Source organism: Leptonychotes weddellii, chromosome 15 (assembly GCF_054177405.1).
Source record: "Leptonychotes weddellii isolate Sample4059 chromosome 15, ASM5417740v2, whole genome shotgun sequence".
NCBI lineage: Eukaryota > Metazoa > Chordata > Mammalia > Carnivora > Phocidae > Leptonychotes > Leptonychotes weddellii.
In genome coordinates this window covers 38,492,895-38,505,624 of record NC_138383.1, presented here as the reverse complement: position 1 = coordinate 38,505,624, position 12,730 = coordinate 38,492,895, and the positions used below count along the sequence as shown (strand labels likewise).

At 51.3% G+C, this 12,730-nt stretch overlaps 2 protein-coding genes across 3 annotated transcripts in view; one reads left to right on the top strand and one right to left on the bottom strand.

The window, feature by feature from the left end:
- The first annotated feature begins 1 nt into the window (after nucleotide 1).
- On the top strand, nucleotides 2-6,679 carry MRM3 (mitochondrial rRNA methyltransferase 3). 2 transcript variants are annotated; one of them, XM_006743903.3, is made up of 4 exons: nucleotides 2-330; nucleotides 587-831; nucleotides 2,771-2,938; nucleotides 5,362-6,679. In XM_006743903.3, the coding sequence occupies exons 1-4, from the start codon at nucleotides 17-19 to the stop codon at nucleotides 5,898-5,900; spliced, it is 1,266 nt and encodes a 421-aa protein (XP_006743966.1). In that variant the 5' UTR covers nucleotides 2-16; the 3' UTR covers nucleotides 5,901-6,679. The 2 variants fall into 2 exon arrangements, with proteins under 2 accessions (XP_006743966.1, XP_030895612.1); XM_031039752.2 differs by lacking the exon at nucleotides 2-330 and having other exon boundaries at nucleotides 634-773.
- A 3,120-nt stretch (nucleotides 6,680-9,799) lies between these two features.
- The window catches only part of NXN (nucleoredoxin), a 136,432-nt gene continuing 133,501 nt past the window's right edge, over nucleotides 9,800-12,730 (bottom strand). The window contains exon 10 of the mRNA XM_081806144.1: nucleotides 9,800-12,581. Coding sequence (XP_081662270.1) covers nucleotides 12,399-12,581 — 183 coding nt within the window. The 3' untranslated portion in view covers nucleotides 9,800-12,398. The remainder of the gene's footprint in view (nucleotides 12,582-12,730) is intronic.

The following is a 12,730-nucleotide window of genomic DNA, read 5'->3' as shown; positions in this document are numbered from 1 at the left end:
CACGGCGCGGGGGAAGATGGCGGCGCGGGGGAAGGGCTTGGGGTGGGCCACGCGGCCGCTCCTGTGGGTGGTCCAAACTTGGTACCTCGACGGGCGGCGCTGGGTCCGGGCGCTGCGGCGGAACCCCGTGAGGGTAGTGTTTCCATCGAGACAGGTGGTGGAACGGAAGCCCGGTCCTGGAAAGCAGCCCCAGAGGGCTGCGGCTGAGGCCAGTCCCTACGAGCCGCGACCAAAGCAGCCGCTTCAGGTGTCACCATCCCAGACGCCCTGCACCTGGGAAGAGTCGGGGCTTCGCTATGATAAGGCTTTCCCCGGGGACAGAAGGCTGAGGTGATGTGTTCCTGAGACTTGTCTTGTATTCCTGTTTCTCTTCCCACCTGTCAGCGGGAGCTTAACCTCTTTCCTCCTGTTGGAGGACTTCTCCCGGTACAACCCTCTGGTTTTTATTATGCATGGAGGGCAGAATAAATGTTTTCTTTGGAATTAATTTGTTTATGTCTGTGAAGCTCTTTATATCTGTTAGAACTAGGTGTGTCTCCGTAACAAGGATGTTAATAATTACCCGTCTTTTTGTTTCCACCCACAGCAGTGTAATGACAATAGTTAAGTCCAGGCCATTTCGGGAAAAGCAAGGAAAGATCCTGCTGGAAGGTCGCAGGCTGATTGCAGATGCTCTCAAGGCTGGTGCTGTGCCCAAAGTTTTCTTCTTTAGCCGTCTGGAATACATAAAGGAGCTACCCATTGATAAGCTGAAAGGTGTCAGCCTCATTAAGGTGAAATTTGAGGATATCAAGGATTGGTCCGACCTAGTAACACCACAAGGAATAATGGGTCAGTGGCTATACTATGTGTCACTAGAAGTAGAGATCTAGGAGTACTTATTCATGATTGTCTTAGGGCAACGAATTTTATTTGAACCAAATTCAAAATGTTTTCTTAAGACACCCAGAAAAATACAGTTCTCAAGTCTGTGCATCTTACAGTATTTTCAGTGGAAATTGTATTATGGCTCTTCATAGTCTCTAGGAATAACCACTGTTCTTTGAACATTATATTTTTTAGGTCACTTCTTCAACCCTTAATGTCCAACTAAAGTTTAAGAAAATGTTTACTAAAATATTTAGCCCTCCATTTGCACAAGACTTCTGCCAGTGTGGTGATACCCCTCTGGCGTCGACCTCCTTATTCTAGAAGCATGTCTGAGCAGTAAGTTGCCCATTGAACAGGAAACCGTGTCTTTATTTGGTTGAATCTAACAAGATTCTAATAGACTGTGATGTCTGTTAGCACTTAGGTATTCTTTTCTAAATACGGAAAGACTAAATTCTTTATACCTTTTTGACACTGGAATTAGATCTTAGATCTGAGAATTGAATGGCAGTAAGTGTAGAAGTTTCTCTTGGGTAGTAAGGGACAGTAAGGGCAGGGGGAGTTATCTTCAAGATTCAAATGTTTGAGCCAGGATCTCTCATACCAATTGTGCATGTGTTTCCTTGTGGTGAAGTTCAGTGATTAGTTGGGAGAGGATATTCTGGGGACCATCTCTTGTTCTGTAACCTAGCAAGTCAGGGATCTGTGACCCTGTGCTTAGAACTCTTCCCCTAGGGTGGGGATTTGGGACTGCTAGAGTCCTTCCCTTACTCTTAAGTATTTGTGCTCTCGTTAGCTACACCTCTTAATTCCCTACTTCATGCTACAGTGCAAGTATCACTCATTTTCACCACTTTGGGCATGTGTGCTAACAATAGCCAGCCCACCCAGGACTTCTGTAGCCCTCCTCGTTGTTGTGACTGCTTTCATCATTTCATGCCTCTGAAAAATACATATTATTTAGCTTATCTTTATGTTTTATTCAATATTGGAGGGGTGGGGTAAAGGGAGAAAGAGGTAAGGCCTCCTGTCAGACTTGCGGCATATCTTTAAAATCCAGTAATGTAAGTAGGGCCTGTAGTAGAGAGCTTTCATCACTACAGCTGATCAGGTAGAAGTTAAAGGAAAGGCCCCTGCCCCGCTGAATGGTCTTAACAGCTATCTGTGGCCCCTCAGTGCAGGACCTTTTTACAGCACGCAGATGCCTAATACCATTCTAGTGCCTTCATTGATGGATTAGGTATAGGTATTTATGTGTTCTTGGTGTGAATAAATTGGCCTAGCCTGTGGCGAGGGCAGTTTAGAAGTACCTATTAACATTAGGGGTGCACACACAGCATATATCGATTTCACTTGCAGGTGTTTTTCACAGGGAATGTTTGGACATGTGCATAGAGATACAGGGATGTTCATTGCAGGGTTTATAATAGGGAAAAATGGAAAATAAGCTAAACGTCAGTCAGTTGGGGAAGAGCTAAATAAACCTGGTATGTTCATGTTACAAAATAACGTGAGCAGTTAAAATAAGGTAGCTCCGAATGGATTGACGTGGGAAGTTCTCTAAGACATCTCGTGTTAGAGAATTGAATAAGGTTACAGAATAACACATAAGGGTGTGACTCTTTTATGGAAAAGAAGATAGTACCTCTATATGGGTAGATGTATATATACGTAGGCAGACAGATGGAACAGGTTCTGAGGGGATACACCCTCAGATCGAAATCAGTTATGGGGGCTGGGTATCACTGGTAGAACTTTATGTATGAATTTTTTTCAATCAGAATGCATTCCTCTATTACTTATGTAACTAAGAATATAGAAAGATGGGTAAATAAATGAAAAGCCAAATTATTCCCTGTGGTTACATCAGACAAGTGAACCACCTGTTTTGTTCCCTCAGGGATTTTTGCCAAACCTGACCACGTTAAGATGACATACCCAGAGACTCAACTTCGCCATTTGCTGCCCTTATTGTTGATTTGTGACAATCTCCGTGACCCCGGGAACCTGGGGACGATTCTGAGATCTGCTGCTGGGGCCGGCTGCAGCAAAGTATTACTCACCAAAGGTCAGAGCACTGCTTCCTGGGTGGATCGGGTGGCCATTTGTAAGTGAGCTGGCTCTGAGGGTGGACACACATGGATTTGAGTCTTGGATCTGCCCCTTATTAGCTGTATGTCCATGAGCAATATTCTGAGTGTCGGTTTCCTCATCTGTAATGTGGGCATAACAGAACCTACCAGGTAAGGCTGTTTTGACGATTGTGATGGCGCATGTGAAGTACTCAGGGCTCTGCTTGGCACACATAAGTACTTCAGGAAATGTGGATTATCTTTTAAAATTATTTTGACACCTGCTAGGTTATTAGAGAACTTAAAATCAGTCGGGAAGAAACAGATGCCAGTTTTAACACTTCAAGTCCTTTGTGTAACGATCTTGAGTTCCCAAAATGTTGGGCATATGACACCTTTCTAACTCTTGACATTCTGCATCCTATAAAAGGAATGATGCCAACGGAGTGTGACTATGAAATTGGGATGCATTTGTCTGAGCCTCGGGATGGGTCAAACACCCCCACACAAGCTAGCCTCATGACATTTCTCTCCTGCCATCAGAAATAGGATGAGTAGGGAGCGCCTGGGTGGCTCAGTCGGTTAGCATCTGCCTTTGGCTCAGGCCATGATCCCAGGGTCCTGGGATCCAGCCCTGTGTCAGGCTCCCTGCTCATCGGGGAGCCTGCGTCTTCCTCTCCCTCTGCCCCATCATGCTCTTTCGCTCTCTCTCAAATAAATAAAATCTTAAAAAAAAGAAGAAGTAATGGGATGAGTAGGCTTGGTTCTAAAGAGACTTGCCTAACACCTGGGACATACCTAAAAAACTGCCTCTTACAACTTGTGGGGAGGGTGGGAGGGAGAGGATCATTCACTATAAACTAGTAATGACACCCACTGCTGAGACTTGCCTCGGTTGCTCCTTTCAACCCTTCACCCCCGTCCCACCTTGTTGGAATAGATGGAGTAGATAGACGCCAGCATGAGAACTAGGTGCTGGGGTTCCATCATCAGGACCCCACTTAGCCACCCCATCGTTGAGCGCTCTGAGCCGGTGTGGTTTTGGAAGTGTACCTATATATTGCAGGCCGTGCGGTTTCCACGTTGATGGTGGTGGTGGGTGTAGAGGAGGTGGGGAAGGAGTAGGGAACACTTGTTGTCGTGCCCAGGATGGAGGGCATGAGGATGAGGGGGGAAATCTCCTTTTGTCCCTTACTCCCCACCAGGGAGAGGGGTCAGACTGGAGTCTCGGCCCCTCCTCTGTCCCTCCCTCGCCCCCAGCTCTGGGTCCCTGCGGTGATTGGGAAAGCCCACCGTTGGCACAGTGTGTGGGCAGTGTTCCGTTTTCCATTTCAAATCTGGTTTGCCTCCTTACTCTGTCCTGAAGTTGGGTTAATTTTTGCAGTAACTTAGAATGCAGAGAGTTGTGCTAACGAGTTAGGGGAGGGTGGCAGGTAGGTGGTGGCCTGGCCCTGCTGCCTCCCCCACCCGAGGTCCTGGGAAAGAGCGCGTGCGAGTGGCTGGGCTGAGCAGTTCCAAGAAGAGTTCTTTTAGCCTTCTTACTGTGCTGTGGGGGGGGGGCGTGCATGTGTGCGTGTGTGTGAGAGAGAGAGGGCTGTTGCCTTGGCTCTCCCTGGATTACTGAAATCGCCCCATCTATGTCCCCCTCTCTAGCAGCTTCCCTGCTCCAGTGCAGATTCAACATTGAAGCTGAATGGGCCTTTCCAAAGCATAAACCAGATTCTGTCACCACTTGGCTTAAAATCCTTCGACCCCATTATGTTGTCTAATGGATAAAATTCCAAACTTCCTCAGCTTGGCTACCCACCCTCCTTTAAATTGGTCCTTGCCTGCCTCCTGTCTCATCTCCCACCGCCCCGTCCATTATCGGCCAGATCACTGTCCTTACAGGGTTTGGGCTGTGGTGTTCTTCCCCACTCTGTAACTCCCCTAGCCTTTGACAGCTTCCTCCTGTCCTTCCAGATCCAGCTCAGGGTCATGTTCTGTGGGTGTTTCTCCTGGGAGCTCCGCTTTGTACAAGGGTTTTCTGTCACCCTGTTCATGCTGCTTTCACGTCAGTTACTGATATTGTAGTCATGTGTTCGGATATTGTCCCAGCACCATCGCCTACTCTGCCATGAGCCCCTTGAGACTAGGGACTTTAATGCTCTTTGCATCTCCTGTAGTGTCTGGCCCAGGTGGATGGTTATGTTGAAGGGATGAAAAAAGTCTGTTTCAGCACTAGCAGGAATTCATCCTGCGGTCCCTTGGCTGGCTGGACGCTGCCGTAATTGGGGAGGCAGAGGTCCCAGCTCTCGAGAAGGCTACAGTAGGACATTTTTTGCTTTCTTTCCTGATCCAGAATTAATCTGATTTACTCCACAGCCCCCTTGTCTGGGAAGGTTTATAATCCTAATTGGATCCTGTCTCTATTTTCTAGGCTGTGTGGATGCCTGGGAGCCCAAAGTGCTACGGGCAGCAATGGGTGCGCATTTCCAGGTGCCCATCGTCAATAATCTGGACTGGGAAACCTTGCCCAACTACCTGCCCACCGACACACGGGTCTACGTGGCTGATAACTGCGGCCTTTATGCCCAGGCCCAGATGCCTAGTAAAGCCAGTGACCACGGTTGGGTATGTGAGCGACGACTCTCGAAATTGCACAACTATGAGGAAGAAGACGATGATCTAGAACCTGGAGCCAGTAAGGCCTGGCTCCCTGAACTTGAGGTCCAGAGTTATGACTTGGACTGGACAGAGGCACCAGCAGCTGTGGTGATAGGTGGGGAGACCCACGGCGTGAGCCTGGAGTCCCTGCAGTTGGCCGAGAGCACTGGGGGCAAGAGGCTGCTGATCCCCGTCGTGCCTGGTGTAGACAGCCTAAACTCGGCTATGGCTGCCAGCATCCTGCTTTTTGAAGGGAAAAGACAACTACGTGTGAGGGCAGAACACTCGAGCAGGGACAGGAGTTACCACTGAGACGGAACATGGAAGTCAGTGCTTGGTTTGAGGGGGTCCCAGCCCCTCCTGCATTGTTAGGAGATAGGCAGAGTTGGTAACTGTGGCTTCCCAGGCCATATCCAGGAGGCAAGAGGTGGGCAAGACGCTATTACGTGGTTATTGGAAAAATAAGAATTTCCATGAATCTGCTTATCCTCCAAAATAACAAGGGTGAGAATTCTTCCTGAGATCTCCCCCTGCTCCCTAACAAAACTTCCTCTTGAGAGAACGCAAAGATCAAGCATGACTCGTGCCCCAAGTGGTGGCAGAGTGGGATTGCTTTGATAGGTTGGAGGGGAGAGGTTTTGGCAGGAACAGTCTCTTGGGTTGGCTGTGCTCTCCCAGGCGGACAGCCTGGAATCGCCACACTGGTGCCCCGCTGTAGTCCGGGCCTGCCCGGGGCCTCACACAAATGCCTGATGCAAGTGGCCCACACGTTGTTCTCGACGCCCTCCATGCCCTGTCAGCTTTCAGAAGGTAGAAGAGCCCACAAAGGCTGTGGCCTGGCCCTCTAGCTTCGCAGAGCTGTGATGCCTGTCCCACCAGCGGGCTGAGTCCGGGAGGCAGCTCAGGGACCTGTACCACTGAAGTCTGTTGGCATTTGTTCTCAGCACCTTGGAAAAGTACTAAGAAAGCAGAGGTCACTAACAGGAGGTTCATGCCTTTCCAGCATGAAACCAGTCTCCTGCAGCTTTGTCCTGGATTATTGTTCCTGCTGATCCTCGTTACAAAATAAAGATCAATGAAAGAGCAACAAACCCTGTGCCTTGTTCCTGTTAAAACAGTGTAAAAGATGTATACCTGGGCACGTAATTCTGAGCCTATTTTACCACACTGGGTGAAAGAAAAGAAATTTACATCCCATTCACTTTCTAGTCAGTGACTTATATACCGTGTCTCAGAAGTTCTTTCTGTGTATTTGTGATGATAATTTAGCAGAGAGGAGGGCAAGCTTTCCTTTCTTTAAAATGACTACAGGGGAAGCAGGTGGTGGCGAAGTTCTTGTTTGTTGAGTGATAATGGAAAATTGTCTCTTGAATTCTTTTCCATTTTAAGGCCAGCATTTCCTTTTTCACCACTTCCCCAGGAAATCAGAATGAAAAAATGAGCAGTACATGACCAGCAATGGGCTCAGGGAAGCTGGGGGATGGTTGGCCTAGGGGCGCCTCGCCTTCGTGTGGCGCGAGTGCTGGGGGTGATTTCTGCCACGAGGTGGCAGCCGTGCTTCAAAACCACTCCCAGCCCCGAAGGGAGGGTTCGGGTTTTCCTGGATTCACTCAAGTTGGAAAGGAGTCCAGTCTCTCTCCACAGAGGGTGTTCTGCAGGCCACCCGTGTTCGGAGGGGCTGAGGGTGGAGACCCATCCAGCTTCTCATTCTCTCGGAATCTGAAGCCTAGATAGACGTCGGACCAAAAAACTAAGGAGGAATTGGACAGAGGGGAAGTGGCTTGCAGCAAGGAAAAGTGGCCCACCTTCTTCGCGTGAGTGGAACGTCTGGGAAAGCGCTGGGCAAATGCTGCTGTCCCCGGATGCCTGCAACTCCGCCTGGGGACCCTCACCCCGGTTTGGAGCAGGGAGAGCTGCAGAGTCCTTTCCCGGCCCCCGGCCCCCAGCCCCAGCAGCCAGCTCGCCGGGAGAATCCTGTCGTTAGGGCCCAGAGGGTGAGCCAGACCTCCAGGGACGGGTCTCCACGTTTCACCTGGGACCTTCTACCCCTCGCCCCGTGGTTGATAGGAACACCTGATGTCCCCTTCCAAGCTGAGCTTTTAGCTCCACTTTTGTCATCTTGCCCCACAAAGACCCCAGCAGCAGCACCTCACCCGGGGTCCTGTGACTAGTGCTGAAAGCCACCAGCTGGGCTGCAGGGCCAGGGTACCCCCCACCCCCGAGGCCCAGCCCCTCAGCCCACCCCTCACCGGGAGCAGATCTGGCTGGCTCACTTAAACAATTTTAGGAAACACGTATACATCTTTAAACTCCAAGAACTTACGTTGTCTTCATCAGTGAACGCACAAAGCTAGAAGCCAAATGAACGGACGAGCTCTTCATGGGCTCTGCTGTGGGCGACTGAAAGTCTGAACTAGGTTGCCACGTTGCATCGGTGCGGCTGAGACGGAGCCCACAAGCCGGGCCACGCTGGCTGGACTCGGGAAGCTGCGGCCAAGGCCAACACTCAGAGGCCAAGCGTGACCGAGTCTGAATGCGTTACAGATGGCATAGGTTCTCTTCCTACGTTTGTATTGTAGGGAAGCTACCGTCTTCAGCCGAAGCCGCCTATTTGGAGGGCCCTCCTCAGAGCTGTTGCTACTTCAGAACGCAAGAAAGGAACAAGGGTTGCGGGGCAGGGTGGACAGGGCCGCAGCAGGCTCTGGCCTCCCAGCTTCCCTCACCTCTGCGATGTGTGTTGGGGGGGGGGTGCATGCTGACTGCAGACCAGCAGAGTGGCTCCTGATTGGTTGGGGACTTCCTTCCACATCCTGTGATGTCCAAAGGAGATTTCGTTTTGAGCCCTGGGTTCCAAGATCATGCCTCCTACCGTATCCTAGTTCTAGCCCCTGTGGCTGACCGGCTTGTGTGAGGCACGAGCACCCAGGAATCCAGACTTGGGGCTGCCTGCCTCCTTTGGGCTGCACACTGGCCGACAGGCTTGGGGACAGGCTTCCATGAGTTGGTGGTACATTACTTAATAGAAATCCAACAGTCCTTCAGAACAAGCCCTACCCAACTGCCAATAACACACTTCCTGGCTTGGGAAGGATTCCAAACCCCAAGGGGCTGGGACACATGCCTTAAACAAAGAATTTTTTTCATGCTTTCATGTTTGAGGCATGCCTAGGACATCCTAATGTCGTATTTCCCCCACTAGAAGGAGAAATCCCAGCCATAAGTAGACACAATATAAAATTTGCCTACAAAGCGCCTCCTGATTCCCGGAAAATATTTCCCGTGCACCATTTACTAACACTGAATAATCAAAAATGACGCTAATAGGCAACAGCCATTTGTCAACAAAGAATCTTCCCTTTGGCGGCCGGCCTGGATGTAAGTCGTGGGGTCAGCAAAGAGGGATGCAGGTGAAGTGCTTACTTCTACACAGCTGCTCCAGGGAGGGAACTTGAAAGACCCCGAGCTCTGGGCCTCCGGGTCAGTCCTCTGTTCACATAGCACCACCCAAAGGAGCCACAGAGGGCCAGTGCGGAAGCTCCCCCACGGTCCACATGAGGCCATGTTCCAGTCCTTTGGGGCAAGCATGGGCCTCCCCAGCCCGGCCCGGGGAAATGACTTACGATTAGGATGTGCCTGCACCTGTGTGTCTGGAGGGGGCTGGGCCAGGTGCCTGCTCAGATCTCTCCCAGAGCTACAATCCAAGTGTACATGCGCACGCGCACTCACACACACACACACGGTATTCTCCCTAAGCTGAGACACACACACGGTGTTCTCCCTAAGCTGAGAGAGACACACACACACACACACATGGTGTTCTCCCTAAGCTGATACCTGATTGGGTCCCGCTGATCTGATCTTGGACCATGGTTCTGTCTCTAGATCACTACAGAACTCCATTTGCTACCCTGGAACAAGGCTACCCTGGAACAAGGCGACAGGAGGAGAGAACAGCTTTTTTGTGTCTTTAATTAGGCAAGAGGCAAAAACAAAGTCTGGCTGAAAACTACCACTTGAAGCTTGGCTGATGCCAAAACAGTACTGGCTCCCTGTGCTTGGAGAAGTGAGAGCCACCGAATTTGGGGACACACTTCGAGATGATGGGTGGGTGGGGGGAGGCAGGCAGCCACCTCACTCCTGGAAAGGAAGCTTTGGTTGCGCCTTGGCATTCAGCGCTGCCCACTGTACATACCAATTCCAGACACATACCCTTTTTTCTTAACCAGATCTTTATTGTTGGGGACAGGTAAAAAAATCTCATCTCTGTTGTGAAAATGGGTAGAATCGGATCTGGAGGTCATTGTGGCGAGCACAAGATCTGGAACCCCAGGGTGGCATTTTTACAGCCCACCTTCCTGCCTCAACCTGCTGGGGCGCGGGTTTCCCTCGTTGCTGACGGAAGCCCTTGAAGAGATCACAGCCAGAGTTTTAACCTGCTTCCAATTAGTGACAAGAATTAAGGTATTTTGGAGCTGCTTAGTGGGAATTAGGAAACCACCCACTCTGTCTGCATCAAGAACCTTTAGGATCTCTGGCACCACTGAGACAGGGTTTTCCTGGCACTGGTGAAGTGGTCCTCCCCCAGCGTTTCCCCTCAAAGCCGCCATATAAACCTAAAGCTTTTTTGTAGTAAACCTTCCCACTGATCCTAAGCTACACACTCACTCTCGGAGGGGAATTCTGGTGGTAGGGAGCCCGCTGCCCTTAGTGGCAAGTAGTTCAGTCAGCGCCGTAAGGCCAGAGGACAATCACAGATGACCTAATTTTTCTGCTGCAGGGACTTACAGGGACCCCTCACTAGACTCTGTTCCTTCTGCACCAGAAGAGAAGTAGTTGCTGAGAGAGACCACTTTTTCTCCAAGGCTATCATGATATGGGACACAGGCAGAAATCCAAAGAAACCCATCTTCCAAGTGAGGTGGAGCTCACCTTGTCCCCGCATCCACCGCACACCCAGAGGAGACACAGGCAGGGTTTCCAGAGAAGCCCCTAGCCCAGGCTAGAGCTAGGGCTGAGGGTCTCCAGCTATTGCCTGTTCTTCACAGGGAGACCTGCGTGGGATTCCTCGTTTCTGCAACTGGCCTCCTTGGGCTTCAGAGCACTTGTTCCCCTGTGGGGAGGGAATGAGCACCAGGGTCCACAAGGAGGCCTGTGACCAGAGAATCCACCCTCCGCCAGCACAAGTGGAACCAGGAGAGATGGCAGCCAGAGCTCCGGCAGGGATCTGCCTCTGGTGCTCTACGCCAAAGGAACTCCTTGGCTTCAGGCAACCAGTTCTCGATAATTCTGGAACACAGCTACTAAGGTATCCAAAGAAAGTCAAGAGGATCTTGTATGCTCCCCCCCAGAGCCCAGCACTACAAGCAAAAAGATCTCTGTTATTAAGCACAGGAAAGGCCAAGTCGTTGATGATGTCCAGAGTTGCCTGCTTTATTTCTTACTAGGTGGTTGCATTTCAGGCTTGCGCCATCAAGTAACTGTCTAATTACCAACTAACTTTGTGCCTCTGAACTACTCGTCAACAATCCAATTCAGCAAGGAGCAGTGGTGTCAACAGCTGGTGGGGGGCCGGGTTTTCCAAATCGGTGGTCTTGGCTGACAAGTGGAGCCAAGGGTAAGGCCTGTGACCGTATGAAAGACCCTAACGCCTGGTCGAGAGAGGCCCAAACCCTGTGAACCCCTAGGCAAAGCCCTCCACCCCAAGTGCCAAGGACACAACTGTTATTTTTCTTCTGTGAGAGCCAAGCTACTGGAGCCTAGCCGAGTGGATCCAAGGCCTACTTTTAGTGGACAAGTCCTCTGCTCCCACTGCCACCCTATGACACAGCTCCTTGTGCAGGTTCTTAGGGAAAAGCTAGGCTTCTGGTAATTTCTTGTCTCTTTTTAGTTCTGCTTTGAAAAGAAAAGAGGGATGACGGGTAACCAAAGGCGGACACAGGCACCTGGGCAGAGCCGCAGTGGCCCCAGGCCCAGAGCTGGGCCGAGTCAGAGGTCTGCGCTCTCCTCTAAGGACACAGGGCTGGGTGCCTCTCGGGAAGCTGTCCAAGGGGGAAGAATTTATGAATAAAATTCCAAGACAGTAGAGACTGTTCGTACGAGAAGGCAGAAACTTGGAGAAGGTAAGATCCAGGAAGAAAGACGTAAGGAAAACACGAGAAGCTCTTATCACGTGGTAGGAGCTCGGAGGAAGCAGTTACTACACGAATCGTTACCAGAGCTAGTCCTTTTCTCCCCAAGAAGGAGCACGAGCTTCCTTCGCGATCTTGCGATCCCCTGGCCCGAGAACGAGGTGCCAAGCCGGTGTTTTTCCCTCACACCGAGAGAGAGACGGACTCACTTAAGACAAAGGCCGTTCCCGTCAGCAGCTCCGAGCGGAGGCTTCGCGAGCCCGAGGCCCTTTCCCTGCTCCACCCGCACGTACGGACGTGCGTCACTGCGTCACTGCGCTGGCCTGGGCCCTGCGTGCCGTGCGGACGCCGGGGGCGGGGCCAGAGCGCCGGGGCGCTCTCCCTTCATGCTCGCTAGGCGCAGGACCAGCGGGTACGTACTTCATCGAGAGCCCGTGACGGGGGGCGCGCTGGTCCCGAGCAGGGTCTCCAGACACGGCGGGTTCTTGTGCTGCGGAGAGGCTGTGCACCTTAGGGTGCTGGCTGAGGAGTTAATGCAGAAAACAAGGCACCACAGAGAGGTTGGACACTTGGGTTGTGTGATTCGGGACACGCTGGAAAAGTCCAAGGGTGGAGGGAAGGAAGGGGAGGAGGAAGAGGAGAAGACCAAGTTTTAAATAACGTCTCCTGAGGCTGGAGCCCCCTAGATGGGCTCTGGTTTGAGCTTTTCTGCTAGGAAGTCATTCACAAAGGCCTCCACAATGGCGGGGGTGATCTCCTCCACGTCCATCACGTACTTGGCCCGGGCTGACATGTCCAGAATGGTGAGCAAAGGGGCAGCCTCCGGCAGGTTGGTGTAATCGCGCAGGGAGTCAGTCATGTCATCCTGGAAGTCACCAGAGGGAGAGAACACGAGTAAGTCTTCCAGAAAGAGGATAGAGAGATCCCCCCCCGCCCTCCGACGGCATGGAAAGCCGCCACTCCAGTGCCCCGAAGAGTGGGTGGCCCTCCGGGAAAGACGGGCTCTCAGAACAG